This window comes from Limulus polyphemus, unplaced genomic scaffold, assembly GCF_000517525.1.
Source record: "Limulus polyphemus unplaced genomic scaffold, Limulus_polyphemus-2.1.2 Scaffold2627, whole genome shotgun sequence".
NCBI lineage: Eukaryota > Metazoa > Arthropoda > Merostomata > Xiphosura > Limulidae > Limulus > Limulus polyphemus.
Genome location: NW_013668237.1, coordinates 44165 through 59736, shown reverse-complemented (window position 1 = coordinate 59736; position 15572 = coordinate 44165). Strand labels below are relative to the sequence as shown.

General features: G+C 30.6%; 1 protein-coding gene across 2 annotated transcripts in view; it reads left to right on the top strand.

The window, feature by feature from the left end:
* Positions 1–15208, top strand: part of LOC106467479 (transforming growth factor-beta-induced protein ig-h3-like) — a 30843-nt gene extending 15635 nt beyond the window's left edge. The window contains exons 4-7 of one of the 2 annotated variants that reach the window (XM_022395669.1): positions 5851–5952; positions 9097–9204; positions 12087–12229; positions 14847–15208. In XM_022395669.1, coding sequence (XP_022251377.1) covers positions 5851–5952; positions 9097–9204; positions 12087–12229; positions 14847–14855 — 362 coding nt within the window. In that variant the 3' untranslated portion in view covers positions 14856–15208. Of the gene's footprint in view, positions 1–5850; positions 5953–9096; positions 9205–12086 lie in introns of both variants that reach the window. The other variant, XM_013927838.2, reaches the window with a different exon arrangement.
* Positions 15209–15572: the final 364 nt, after the last annotated feature.

The following is a 15572-nucleotide window of genomic DNA, read 5'->3' as shown; positions in this document are numbered from 1 at the left end:
AAATATCCAAAGAAGTCACTTGTGAAACAAAAAACACCATTTTACCTTATAAGGTGTAAAACTGCAATTACCAATATGTAGGACATGCACAAACAACTCTTAGAGAACATTTCAACAACAATAAATTATCTATTAACACCAAAAAAGATCTCCCTGTTGCTCAACACTTTAACCAACCCAGTCATTTCATTAACAATGTTACTCTTATCGGCACTGAAACAGGATTCAAAACTAAGGCAGATAGAGAAATAAAAGAAGCTTATTGGTTTGCTTATCTAAACACTGTTCAACCTTTCAGAATTAATCTAGATCCTGGAATCAGTGATCTCCGTTCATTGTTTTCATCTCTGTCAGAAAAATATTTTTTACTCTTTGCTTATTTTTTTTCATGTGATGTGAATTTCTTAAAACTTACTATTTATGTAAAATAATTTTCCATATCTGTTTTTATAAATTGATTAACATAACATATCATTTTCAATCAGTCTCCAGGTGTCACCTTTATTTCACTTAAACACTTAAGTATAATTTCAAATATACATGTATCTATCCCTAACACCTTTTCACATACACTCTCGCTATCAGCTACACCATACTGGAAATGAGATGCTTACAACAGTACATAGAGAAATAGACTAAACATTTCCAGGAAAATCAGATGACCTTCATGATGTCACTAAACTCCCTTTTTATAAATATATATATATATATATATAATCACCCATTCGATTATGCCATCATTCCGAGTTTGTCCCTGAAGAAGAAAGGTTCACCTTTCAAAAGCACTTGGATTATAGGGTTTTATTCATTTCTAAAATGAATCTTTGGTGCTTAAGCATAAACTGCAAAAATAAACCTCTAAAATGGATGTCAGTTCTCAGTGGCTGGGTTTTGGATGCAGTTGACTTTCTGTGTATGGTCTGTTGTGCCCTAGCCACTCTACACCTTGGGGCACACCCTTTTTACTGTTAACCGCATTACTAGTGTCTAAGGGATTGAGATTGAGATATTGGGTGGTTTGGATCCTTATTCAACCATTGTTTTCTCCCTTTTGGATGTGCTCCTCCCATTTTCCTCCCATGTCTGCATAACCTCTTTCCACGCTGGGCAAGGAATGTACCTGGTACAGAAGTGGTGCAGTCTCTCGCATATTATCCTCTACTGCAAGGATCTCCCCTTTTAGTGTGTTTTTGAGGTTATAATTTTCCTATACTGAAAATATATTACCGATAAGTACTTACTTCCTCTCACACTTCCAACCCTTCCCACAGAACTGGTGCTTCCATTTTCTGCCAAATCTCAAAGTGATAGTTTGGTAGAATCAAATAGAGGGAGTCAAGTGTGTCAGGAGTGTTTGTCACACTCCTATTGGTGAAGGCTTGTCACATAATAATTTACATGCGAGATGCAGTTGAACCATGTTGATCATAAGGTATGTGGGAGCTCAAAGCTTGTGGCATGCAAAGTATTTTTTGCATATAGAGTCAGCACATGCTCTAACTTTTCTCTCACCACTAGCCTTGAGGCACCATCTAAACTTGCATGTTTCTATATGGTATTGTTGTGTTGTAGCATGCAAATAAACATGCAACAACCCTCCATCAATAAGGTGCAACACACATTCTTAGTGCAGCTGACTCCCTCTATACTGATTGTTTAATCATCACTTGTCAATTTGGCACTTGTGTAATGATGTGTCTTTTTTATTGCTTGGGAACTTTTCTGATATAGGCATTTTTTTTTTAGTGAAAGAATCTATAAAGACATTACCTAGTGTTGAAGTATTTATTGTTGTTGGATTTTCACTTTCCAACATTTTCTACATATGCAGATTTTGTAGCTTTTTATTTCCACATTATTGTTTCATAAGTGTTAGTAACTTCCTCTTTATCTGGTGTGAGATAACATGGTAGTTTAACAACTACATTACCATTGGGCTTATCTTTGTCTGTTGAGAAAAAGTGATGGCTTTTATGCAGTGGGTAGTGGAGTCTTTCAAGCGGCTGAGGCTTTTTTTTATACCTGACACACCTCTTCCTGTGTTTCTCATTCATGACAGAAGTAATTTTACTGTTTTTTCTCACTACCTACCTTTGCTTAATCTTATACCTATCGTGTTTTGAATCTACCTAAGACATTTTCATAATTTTGGGACTGGCTTTCTAAAATATGTTTCTTTTATTCTCTTTGTAATTCATTCCATGCTTCTTCCTTTTATGTTTTTTACTTCCAATCCAGATATGAAAATCCACATTCAATTTCTTTTACCACTACTTAGGTGCATGCATGCCTGATCCTCCTTCCTTTTTTACCTTGTATAACTAGGCATGACTTCATGCTATATTGCCTTTCTTTTGATTCCTAAACTCTAGAATTTTTTGTTCATACTTGGAGATCAGATCTTATATCTTTTGTTTGTCTTTCTCTAACTAAAGTTTTCCCACTTTTGTTTTACACTCTCTACCCTATTACATTATTTTTCTTCCATTCACTTTCTTTCAGTGGTAATCAACCATTCACCTGAGGGGTTTTCGGTGGATACTTCTTCTCTAATCTTCTGGCAAAGAAGGAACATGGGAGAGACAGTAAACCAGTGATGATATGGAAAAACCCTGGCCTGTAGCCCCAATATATGACCCCAGAGAAACAAGCACTCCAGTAAAATCACAGAGGCAGATGAGAGGAGCCAGAAAAAAGCACGAGATAAAAGGGAGGTAAAAGCACTTGAGTAACAAGGGTATCACACCCTAACAAACTCTAGCAACAGACAAACCAAATATGAAGTGGTAAGGCCAAAGAAAAATAAACACCACTGCAATCTCTCTGTTTCCTGTTCTCATGTTTCCTTTTCTCTACCTGTCACCACTTCCCTTTCCTCTGTTCCCATCCATTCACTCACTGCTTATAGACTTCTTATAGGCTTGGGGTCAGTAAGGCCTGTTTAGTTTGGTTTATGGACCTTTGCCCTCCATTTGTGGCTGATTGTTGGGTGCACTGTTTCCTCTCCTCTTCCACTGCCTCCTATTCCTATTAATTTTCCTCCTCCAAGGGATATTGTTTCTTGCTGGTGTTGATCTGCAGTCTCCATGTGGTTTGCTGTTATTTGCCCACACTGTCCCCTTTTTATGGCTTCTGCTCCCATTACTCTCATGAATTGGCTACAGCAGCTCATCCATCCAACATATACTTCTTTGGATAGGGACTTGCATCAAATATTTTGTCTCCTCACAAAAAATCTGACACATTACTCCACTTCCATTATCTGTTGGAGAAGATCATGTGGGCTGGCATGTGGACTGACCCACATACTTTCATTGCACGTTATCATCATCTGGCCCTCTTCTTCTTCTTTGGGATATTGACTTCCTCCCATTGCCATTCTAAAAAATGTTTTCCAGTTCTGACTGGGTAAACTCTTCTTTATCTCTTACCTTTACAGGGCTCTATTCTATGTCTCAGGATACCACTGAGTGGCATGTGGTGCCTGCCAGGGTATACTTGTTTTTAAATCCACGTTATGCAGCCGTTCAGATCCGTAATGATATTAGGTGTTCCACAATACTGCTAGATGTTTCCTTGTGGGATATTATAAGCTGAACAAGGCCTGATCCAGTCCATACCTACTCATGGACTATCCTGAGTAAAGCAGTGTTGGGATTTTTTGACTTTCTGTCCAAGTTTGTGATACATACCTTCACTATGGTACAGAAGGGGTGTGTGATCTTCCATGGATGGGATCCTATACTTTCATGGTATAGGGTGTCACACTCCATGGTTCTCTTCAGATGCTTTCCGAACTTTTATGCCAGTTCTTCCACCACTTAAGGTAAGATATTGTATTGGAAGTTAATATTTTCCAACAATGAAAATGTATTTCCAATAAATACTTATCTCTACTCACATTTTCCACCTGTCTGTCCCATATCTGGTGCTTCTTTTCATGCCTAATCTTGAAGTGGTGAGTGAACAATCAGTATAGAGGGAGTTAGCTGTGCTTGGAGAGTGTGTTGCATTCCTATTGGTGGAGGGTTGTTGCATGTTCATTTGCATGCTATAGTGCAGCAATACCATATAGAAACATGTGAGTTTAGGTGGAGCCTTAAGGCTAGTGGTGAATGAAAAATTACACATATAGAGAGCAACACAAAACTGGGAAAAGCTAGTATGTAAGAGTAGGTTGGTATCTATTGGAAATACATTTTTAATGTTTAAAATTGTTAATGTCATTCAGATGAAGAACACTGTAATACATTTTCCTTTTCATTTGGTTAGGAAATCATTGTTATTAATCACTATATTTTAAACCTTTGACTTACAATCACCAAGTCCTAATTGATTGGTCTATGAGTTACACACAAGGTTTTTTAAAATGTTCAAGTCCCTTAACGTTGTTAGGTTAATGCATTCACTGACTGACAGACTTAATAATTCTTATATTGAAAAATTGATTCACAACAGCATTCTCAAAATTCAGTGACACAACTGTTTAGCCAGGAATGTGCAGTCTTGAAAATATTTTTTTATTGGTTATTTAAGAAGTTGATAAATTAATTTATCTAAATATCACATATAACTAACTATTTTAAAGTTCCAATTGATTAAGTATGTTTATTTCACAGAGGGATTTTTATTATTTGCTAGTGTAATTAAAAAGTGACTCTAACATAGTTACTTTTTACACAGATATTTGCTACTAATGCATGTCTAGTGTTATCATATTTGAATACAGTGTTTCTTAAAAATAAACAGGGGTTCATAAAGTGTAGTTATTGTATTTAACACTGCTGCTTTTTCTGTAACTTAAACAGATCAGTTCTTCACCATATGGTGCATTCTTTCAGTTCAGCAAAAGCAACCTGTTATAAGTTGTGAAGTAAAACATTCACACTATGCTCTAGAATACTAGTCTTACCATGGTGTGATTTATACATGAAAATATCTCCATTGTTTGTCTAGTTATACATCTTTAAGATATTATTGTATGAAATTGGATGAAATAAAGTAAATGATATTGTTATTCTTGCTTTAAAAATAGGCTATGGTATCGTATAATCTTTCAGTCATCTTAGTGTACTTGTCATTCCTAGACCAATATATTTAGAGAAAATATTTGATTCTCAACATGTAGATTTCATATAATTTGTTGAATTTGTACAGTTTTACAACCTATTTTGTTTAGAAATACATTTAACTGGATTTGAAGTTTTTTATGAATTGTCTGTAAAGTAACAGTGACCTTGGCACAGAGAAGAAAACATCTTTTTGCACATTCCAAGCAGATGTAGTCCAGAAAAATGGGAAATTCAGCTCAGTTTACTTTACCCAGAATTTTTTGATACATTTCTTCGTGGAGTCTAGCATGTCCTGGTCATTTGATTGTTCTATCTGCAACCTTCAATCATTAGATGGAACCTGTCAGTAGAGATACTTGCCCTTTCAGCTGTGGGGGTTCTGTTGTGATGGTCAGTCACAGTATTTGCTGGTAAAAATTAGCCCAAGAGTTAATGATGTTGACCAGCTGCCTTCCCTCTAGTCTATCACTTCAAAATTAGTGACAGCTAGTGCAGATAGTCCTCAAGTAGCTTTGTGCAAAATTCAACAAACAAGTGGACATTTCATTTTTGGTGAATTATTCTTCAAATCGGTTATGACAGTGTGTGTGTGTGTGTGTGTGTGTGTGTATGAAATAAATAAGATTTAATATTTTCTAACTTTGCCTTCCTTTGTACTGGGTTAATGGATATGAATTTTATATGTTGCTTTAGCCATAAGTTTATAATTGTTTTTATGTACATTTAAATGTATATCCTTATAACATTTACTTAAATTTCTAGATGTCTATTTCTTCAGATTTTGGACCATTCACAGTCTTTGCCCCTACCGATGAAGCCTTTAATAAGCTGCCTCCTGAAACTTTAAACTTTCTCTTGAAAAATGCCACAGCACTTAGAGGTAAACTTCTTCTTTCAAAGATCATTCATATGAAGTTATTCTTTATTTACAATTTGTAGCACTAAGTATGAATAAAATATTAGCTTGACAGGAAGTTCATTTTCAGGCTAGTTTAAAGTTTTGCTGAAGTACCTCATGGCATCCCAACCAACCTTTTCAGTACATTACCATGCCTTTGAACTTTTATGCTATCTGTTATATATTAGATTTATGCAAAAAATGTGTGTTTGTATAAAATCTTCAAAGCAGATAGATTAGTCCAGAAATTTCAAACTGATTCTTTGTGTATTGTAACCATTTGAGAAATCTTCTGTTTACTTTGAGTTTCTTCTTTCATCCACTTCGTTGAAAGAATTCTGACAGTTGGTATACATTCATAAACAGCAGAAATGTAACTTTTACATGATGTGTATATGATTAAATTCCTCATGATTATGTAGAGCATTACACATAGTATACAAAAAATTTACAGTTTTTAGGTCAATATCTACTATAATAATACTCAGTTTTTGTCTGAAAATGCATACTCACCCTACTATCTAAATATGCATGCCCCAACACTTAATTTTAACTGATGTAAACAGAAGACAGATTTAAATATACTTTAGTAGACATTTTGTACAACATGTTAAAGCTTATCAAAATTTTTAAAAAGGTCTAACGTTAAGTCATAGAATAACAATATAAGTTTACTTATTGATAGTATTAAATGCAGTAAAGTTTAGTCCTAACTAAACTAAGGAAAAATGTACACAAGTCACAGTGTTAGTTTATCTCTTTATTAAATATAGGATAAAGTTAATAACTTCTGTTAGGCCTAAGAGAAGTGTACTTATAGATTTTGGTATCTGTTATTAGAATTCTTTTGTATTATTCTAGATATCTTGTATTTAAAGAAGTACTGTTGCAATAAAGATGCTAGCTTGACCAAAAATATTTTGTGGGTCTCTGCTAGTATATATATTATTATACAAATGATTAGAAAAAAGTGAAATATTTTATATCCAACTTAAGTTTGATAGATAGATAGATATATATATATATATATATATATATATATAAAAAATTCAAACATTTAATGGATAATTTAAGCAACACAAATCTAAGTGCTGTTAAGTTTGTAATTTTAAATTTGAATATACTCCAAATTCATCATGATTAGTGTTAACAACAAATATTACTTTAGTAAGACTGATATGTAATAATTTAAATTGCATCACCCTTTGCTGATCTCATAAGGGTTTGCAGTAAGAAAAATATACAGTGTATAAGAGGGTTTCAGCTTTATCTTAGGTGCTCTATGTGACTGCCAAAGAGGCCCTTTGATCAATACCAGAGCTCATCAATCTAGGTGGGTTGCAACATGCAAAAGTCTAGTTGAAATATTTTTTATATATATCAATTGTTTATTAGCCAACAAGTTGGGGTGTAGAACACCTAAGGATGTAGTTAAAAACACTTAGACTAGATTGTTTATAAAAACAAGTTTCAAACAAACAATAAATAACAAGATTGTAAGGAAACTTATAAAAGGTTAATAATACAGCTTGAAGGTAATCATTCAAAAATAACGAAATTCTGAAGTGATCGAATCTAACAGAAATAGAAAAGGTACCAGGAAATTAGTTCTTTGAAAAAGTAATTTATACAGTTACTCTTTCTCTATTTATTGTTTCTGAAATGTGCTGTTACAAAATAAATGTGGTTTGACCCAACTATTTTTGGTTTAATTAACTTCCTGTCTTTTAGTTCTCTGAAATCTGTAAATGATATATATATATATAATGAAAGATTATTAAAAATGCACATCATTATAGACATGAGTTGTAGGAAACTTTGTAGTAGAAAACAGAACTGTTAAATTAACATTATAACAACTTTATTTATTTCCCTGTAATAACTTTGTTTCTGCATTAAAAATCCCTGAATTTTAGCCGATTTTGTTTTCTTTATTTTTCAAATCCTAGGGAACAATACACTAGGGATTTGTAGCATTCTAGTTATATTTAAAAAGAGTATGTGAGGTTTGCAGGATTAAAGAATTTTGTATACAACTTATATGAATTACATGGTAGACAAACATTTCACAACAAGACAGCTTTTTTTTTTAATTACTTCATTCTACTAGATAGTATTGTAGTTGAAATTTATCAGTTCAGTGTTTCTTGTTAGATTAAACATTTTACAGAATACTGTGACTTTTACAAAGTTATCATGACTACACTTTCAGTTTTTAATTTAATATGGAACAGTGAACAGTTTTAGTATATTGTAATTGATATAAAATCTCATTATATAGTACAGCATCACTTCAACATTTTAGTTTTTTTATTGTCCTGCTACTGACCAGCTAAATAAAAGCTTGTTGTAAGTCATTTAATTTTTATCACAAACTAATTAAAGTTACACAATTGAGGTCAAATAATCAGTTTTCCTTTGGTTATTTGTTATTGTTTTGCAGGATTATATAGAGATTTTCTTATACTGGTATCATGCATTACTAGGAAATCAATGACAGAACATTGGTATAATTCTCTATTTAGTCAGATATTGCTTATTTGTTTATGACTGTCTTTTTTTTTTTTTGTCACTTTGTTCAATTTTTGAGGTTCATATGTACTAATGCAAGTACATAACCTATTATTAGTAATATGGCCGTAACAGTAACTTTGCTAAATTGGTCAAACCTTGTGAGATATTATTGGGATTATGGCCAGAAACATTATTAATAGTGAAGTTACTCAGTTGATAATTCAAGATGATTCATTATAGATTTTACTTTTCATCGTATTGATGTGTGACATTAAGTATAGCAGCTGTACTAGTTAATTTGTTTTGTAGATGTAGTTTCAGTAATGTTATTTTTTAATTTAGGTCTATATAGTTTACTTACTTTTAATAACTCTTCGTAATGTACTGTATTTACAAGAAATTGGACTGATACATTCAGAAATAAACTGATAAAAAAAATATTTGTACTTTGGAATAGCTCATTACTTGTTCCTTGCATCACTGTTTATCATCTACTTTAATAAGTTGTCTAAAGTGTTGTTAGAATTAAAATATCTGAAAGAATCTTAAATTTAAAGTATTTGTCTTGTATTAATGATATATTGAATTTAAATGGTTTTGCTTTTGTGTTAGATGTCTTGCTGTATCATGTTGTTCCTGAGGTTTGGTATATAGCTGGACTAGAAGATGGGCAACTACTAAAAACTTCTCAGGGAACTAAACTTAAAGTTACTGAATCAGGTAATTGTGTAAAAGTTTTTGAAAATGACCATATATATTTGAAACATAAATATTTGTACGTATGTGATTATATTGTACCTGTATCATCAGTATAACACAGGTCTCCTTATTGGAATTAAATCTTACAGAATTGTGAGTTGTCAAATGAAGAAATGGTGAGGATTAAGAATGTTCTTATTTTAAATTGGTTCATTGCTGGTTTTATATACATAAGATTGTGAATGTTTGAATGATACTGCCACGCTTCACATTTTGCAATCTACTGTTAAAATGAAACCAGAAGTTGTATTCTTACATTATAGAACAATGTGCAGAATAAGTGAAGAAAAGATAACTACTCCCTTACGCAAGGTATATCTAAAACAAAATACACATGTTTTAAAATGTAAACTGTTAAGCTAAATAATTTGTCTTCACCTTAAAGAGGTAGTTCTTATGGCTATTATTTCTCCTTGGTACAAGTTGAGTTATTAACAAGCTCACTCATCCTTGAGTGTAATTTGATTTGTTATTAATAAGTTTACCACTCCTTGGCTATAAGTTGATTTGTTACTAACAGGTTCACTTGTCTTTGGATATATATTGGTTTGTTATTAACAAGTTTGCTTATCCTTTGGTATAAGTTGATTTATTATTAACAAGTTTACTTGTCCTTGGCTATAAGTTGATTTGTTGCTAACAGGTTCACTTGTCTTTGGATATATATTGGTTTGTTATTAACAAGTTTGCATATCCTTAGGTATAAGTTCATGTATTATCAAGAAGTTGACTGTTCCTTGACTATAAGTTGATTTGTTATTAACAAGTTTACTTGTCCTTAGGTACAACTTGTTATCAACAAACTCGCTTGTCCTTGGGTGTAAGTTGATTTGTTGCTAACAATTTGTTATTGAAAACAAGTGTTTGAAATGTATTTAGGAGGTTTTACAGATTATACAAAGGAAATTTGATATTTTTGAGATGAAGAAAAGTATTTTTAATCTTAACATGAAAATCACTTTGCACACAGACTATTCAAAACAAATACCCAATGTATTCATGGATAAATCTTTAGTTTTAGTTTATTAAAAATACTTCACTAAAAAATGATTTTTTATGTGTGAAAGACTTAACTTTAACTGAAAGAATTCCAAATTTGGTGAAGATACACACACACACACACTATATGGAAGTTAGAAGTATTAAATCTATAAAGACTAAACAAGTACAAAGAGGTCATGTGGTCAGTTAAATTAACCGAGCCGTGTTGAGAGAGTTACTAAGGCACAAGGTCAAAGTTTAAAAGTTGCTGGATTGTTCCTAAAGTAGCCTTGCTTTTCACATGATCAATCCTTTGTAGAATATTCAAGGGTTGGATCTCATCAAAACCTATTTATACTGTCAGAAGAAGGAACAACAGTCAATGTGGTATATCAAGAAGCTTTAACTTAGATTGTGTAATTTTTGTTTTGAAAATCAAAGGATTAGATAAAAATTAAAATATGAAAATTGAATTTTTTAAGTAAATATTCTTAAAAGTAATTTCATTATGTTTTGAAATAGGTTTAGATAAAAATTGAAATGTTATGAAAATTAAATTTTTTAAATAAGTGCTCTTAAAAGTAATTTCATTGTGTTTTTAAATACCTGTGTCAATCAAAAGTCACATGACTGAAGATTTTTTAAATATATCTATGTTATTGATATGTGTTTAGTTGCAATGTTTGTAAATGTGAATTGTTTTATTACTAAGTATAATTGTTATCAAACCACATAATTTGGTAGGCAACTACAAAATATTCTGATGACTCAGATTTTTATTGAATATTATTCTTATGTTTATCCTATTCAAACAACATACGTAAACAAATTGGCTGCTTAATTATTTCTAATTACAATCATGATATGTTTGTAAGTGAGAGTAAAACATGTTTTCATTACTTAATTAACAATTTATTAGATTTAAACAAGATCAGTGTGGGATTACTACATATTTTAAAAACAAACATAATGGCGGCTGCATGCTAGTATTTAGTAAACATTAGCAATTCATTTATCAAGTAGGAAATGTCCATATTATCTTTTAAAACCTATAGCAAAACATTTTTAGAAAAAAAATGTTTTCTGCAAAATGCATAAATGGCAAATTTTGGGTAATTTGAAAATTACTTTTAAAAACAAACAAAAAAAATTTCTTACTGAAAATAAGAAGATTAATACAATATTAGAATAATGCAATAGTTGAAAAAGTTATAAAGGCAACTCACACTAATTTTTTTTCCTTTGGGGTGTTGTAGGGCCATGTTCTAATTGACTGATTGAATGTTATCAATTAATGGGTCCATCATTCAAACAAATACCACTAGTTGCCCACCTCTACAATAAATGCCACCATATGTTGTGATAATATGTTTGAGAATGTTTTTTTAACATTTTTTCTGAGTAGAAACTGACAGTTTTTTTTATTAAAAGTACAAGGAAAGATAAAATATAACAAATTCATTAAATTCTTTTAATTGTTAGATTTAAATTTGGTCATAAATCAGTTGGAACTATTCTTATCCTATTCCTCTTTATATGTACTTACCATTCCAAAATTTGAATATTCGCAGTCATTTACATCACCTCAGTAGTGTACAATTTGCTGAATTGTTATTTGAAGGAAATGATGGTTCTTCTGTTATTGAATTAACAATGAAATCTGGTAAAATTAGTTATTGTATTATGAATATAAATAAGTCCCTTCCCATTTTAAAATATATAAAATATATTTTTTATCAGTTATGTGGAAGATTTTTTATTTGCTAAGTAATTGAAATTTAGTGAACATCAAAGTACAAATGCTAATGTAAACTCTTTAATTGGTACCTAAATGTAATACTTGGATTATTTTTTGCTGGCAGCTCAAGGAGTCAAGGTCAATGATGCCATGATTGGTTTGCCTGATGCAGCAGTAAGTAATGGAGTTGTACACTCTATCAATAGTGTGCTTTTGCCTCCATCCTACTCTCAAGAGCAGGTTGTGTTTAACAAAATTCGGCCCAAGGTAAACATCTCGGTATAATCTACTCAACTACATCAGAAACTTTATGTAAAAATTTGTGTTTTAATTTGTGCAATATATTCATTATTTGCAGTTTTGAATGCTTAACATAACTTTGCCAATGTTTGATACTTAGTATTTTCTTTAGCAGTTGAAGTGAACCATGTTGACATATCTATAGGTATTTCAAAGACAGCATATGGTTTTAGTGCTATAAATATCAAATATTAAAAGTTGAATTACTAAACATAAACTTGACATTCATCTAACATTTGTTTTATCTTCCTTTATTAAAGGATTTTGCAAAGTAAATCCACCAAAATACTTTACTTATATTTAAATGCTTTCAAAAGTTTTTATTTACAATTCCCATTTGATGACAGGTGCAGTAGATTAATATGTCATAAGTATCAGATCTTCTCTCTAAATAATAATTTTTATGGTAAAATACAATTTAAAATTTCAGTATGCTTTTACATTTTTTGTCTTCAGCATTCACAAGTTTTCATGAAGCTCTTACAATTTATATTTTTTTATTTCTAAATGTGTGTCTACAAAAACAACTTTTTTGGGAAGATGTCCTGGTTTTTGTGGTACATTCGTTTCCTATATCTGTCATCAAAAGGGAGTTACAAATAAAATGTTTGAAAAAATATACATGGGGTAAGAATTTTGTGGTAATTAATATTTTTTGAATACATTATATCCAGTAATACAATATCCTCACAATTCTATAAATGAAAGTTAGGAAAAAATCCATTTTGCTACGTGACATGTGTTTAACTTAAATTTGTCTTCATCTACTGAAAACTAACATGTCTTTTACTATTTGGTATAATGTGTATTTATGTAGAAAATTTAGCCCCACATTATATAATACATGAAAAATAGTTAAATTAAGTTCAACCAAATTGTTCACTAGGGAGAGAAAAAACTTGTGAAAAATATACTTGCCTTTTTTTTTATTATGTAAACAAGCTTTGAATGTATAGTCTACAGCCTTTTTCAGGATCTCTTGAATGTAAATGACTGTTAGTGTAAAGAATGTGAAGCATTTATAAGATTGATGTTATTTAACACTGATAATAAATTAAACAGGACCTCAAAATAGGCATTTATATTCAAAATTTCTATTCAATTGAGGCTGAAGAACATTTCAGCATACAGCTGAAAGTTTACATAGATAGTAATGATAAAATTATAAAGAGTGCAAGAATAAGATTTTTATTTCTCCACATTTTCTTGTGTCATGTAAGGTTTTCAATTTTGAACAGTGTTTACAATATTAGAATATGTTCTTATTGAAATTATAGAGATAGTAATAGCTTACATCTGAAAAAAAAAGAAGGTTCACTATTGTTTAAAAACTTACACTGGCTTTTACAAAAAAATCTCTGAATATAACCAAAAAGAAAGTACACATCAAACTGACCGTCAAAATCTAAAAGATATTTTCAAACCTTTTGTTTAGTCTTAAGCTTTAGTTATTTCATATAAGTCTTTAATTCACAATTCTGCTTTATCATGTAATATTTTGAGAAACTCACAATATTCAGTATCAAAACTAAAGTCTGAACATGTACTGTAGATATGTCAGAATGATTTTAAGTGAAAAGGTTCTTTATGCTTTAGTTAAACAGTCACGTGGAGCTTATTACCACTAGCTTCCTGTCCCAAAGTTCATTTATTTACTGTAGTTACTATATGTAAAAAATGATTGATTTCCATATGGAAGATTATAAAGTATTTTGATGATGCTTGTTAAACTGATTGTGTTGGCACTGTATGCCTTACTTTAACCAGCTATAAATCTAGTGTCACTCTTGATCAATACGACACTCCAATAGCTTTTCATATTGTACTCAATACAAGAGTTGGTTTGTCAAAATTAAGAATAATGTACACAACTAGTTATTAGGTGAATTGGACATGAGAAATGTTATTGTAAGTGCTGTATAAATAGTTATGGAGTGTATTCGGAGTCATATGGTGAAATACTGTATTAGTTATTTCATTTAAACTATATGTTGAAAATCCCTACTATTAAAATAGGGTAAGTTTTTTTTTATATGGGCATTTTTAGTTCTTTTTCTTCCTTTTTTTATATTCTATTACGTTTTGTACATTATAAAACCTAATTTTCTTAGTGTTTTTGTTTTTAGTCCAATATGTTAACTGGCAACTAAATGCTCCTGAATCTCACTGTATTATAGACATATTGTGGCCCCCCAGTGGCTTAACAGTAAGCTTGAAGGACACAATACAGATAACCTATTATGTAGCTTTGCTATTAAGAAGTAAACCCAAGATATGTAATATGAAGATATAAAAATGGTTACAATACAAAATTTTATGGAATAGATCAAGGCTGCAGTTTGTTTGGACTATATTAATAGTTTTCATTATTACAGTATTATATTTTTTATAATTTTTTAATAAATTGTTATCTTCAGCATTTGAATAATTTTCATTTAATTTGTAAAAAATCTTGATTTGTAGTTCTTTATATTGGAAAATTTAATTTCTTTACTAAATGCCAGATGTAATGAGAAAGATGTTTAAAAATATTACTTGATAGTTTTAAGTTAACCTCAGGTTATTTTTATCTTTTCTACTCCAGAAAATCTAGAAAACATCTTAGTTAAGGCTCATGGAGATATGTAAGCTATAAATCTACATTTTTGTTTAGAAGACATAATACTTAATAACCAATCAACTCAGTTAAATCCTATGTAAACATTTTTTCATTAGTTTAAACAGAGTTTGTGTCATTCTTTTAGTGATACAGAAGTGAAAATTCAGGTTTCTAGAGTTGAAGGATTTTTAGTAACATCTTCTATAATATATTTATCCACTTAGTTAGCTAATTAATTACTAAAAATGTTTCTTTTAAGCCAGTTTTTCTGTCTTATCTGGAGCATGTGAAGTTTTAAAGGTTGTTTTGTATTACAGCAAAGTAATAAACTAATTTTTCAGATACGAGTTGCTTTAATAACTAAATACGAGTATTTTATATTATAAATGATATACAAGTGTAAACCATACCTTTTTTCACAGTTTATATGAAGATTAGTCAAAACTTTTAATAGTAATGTTTAAATCTATAGAGCTAGTAGCCAACATTCTTCAATTTTACATTCTTAAGAAAATGAACAACATTATTTTTGCAAATTGGTTTATGATTTCAAATGTAAACATTACAGTTATTTTATTTGTAATTGGAAGTAGAGAATAGCAGAATAATTTTTTTTTTAGTTACTAGAATGCTTAAGCAGAACCAATCATCATTAAAGTGTAACTTAAACTTAGATGTATTCAAATATCTCTTATACATGTATCAGAGATT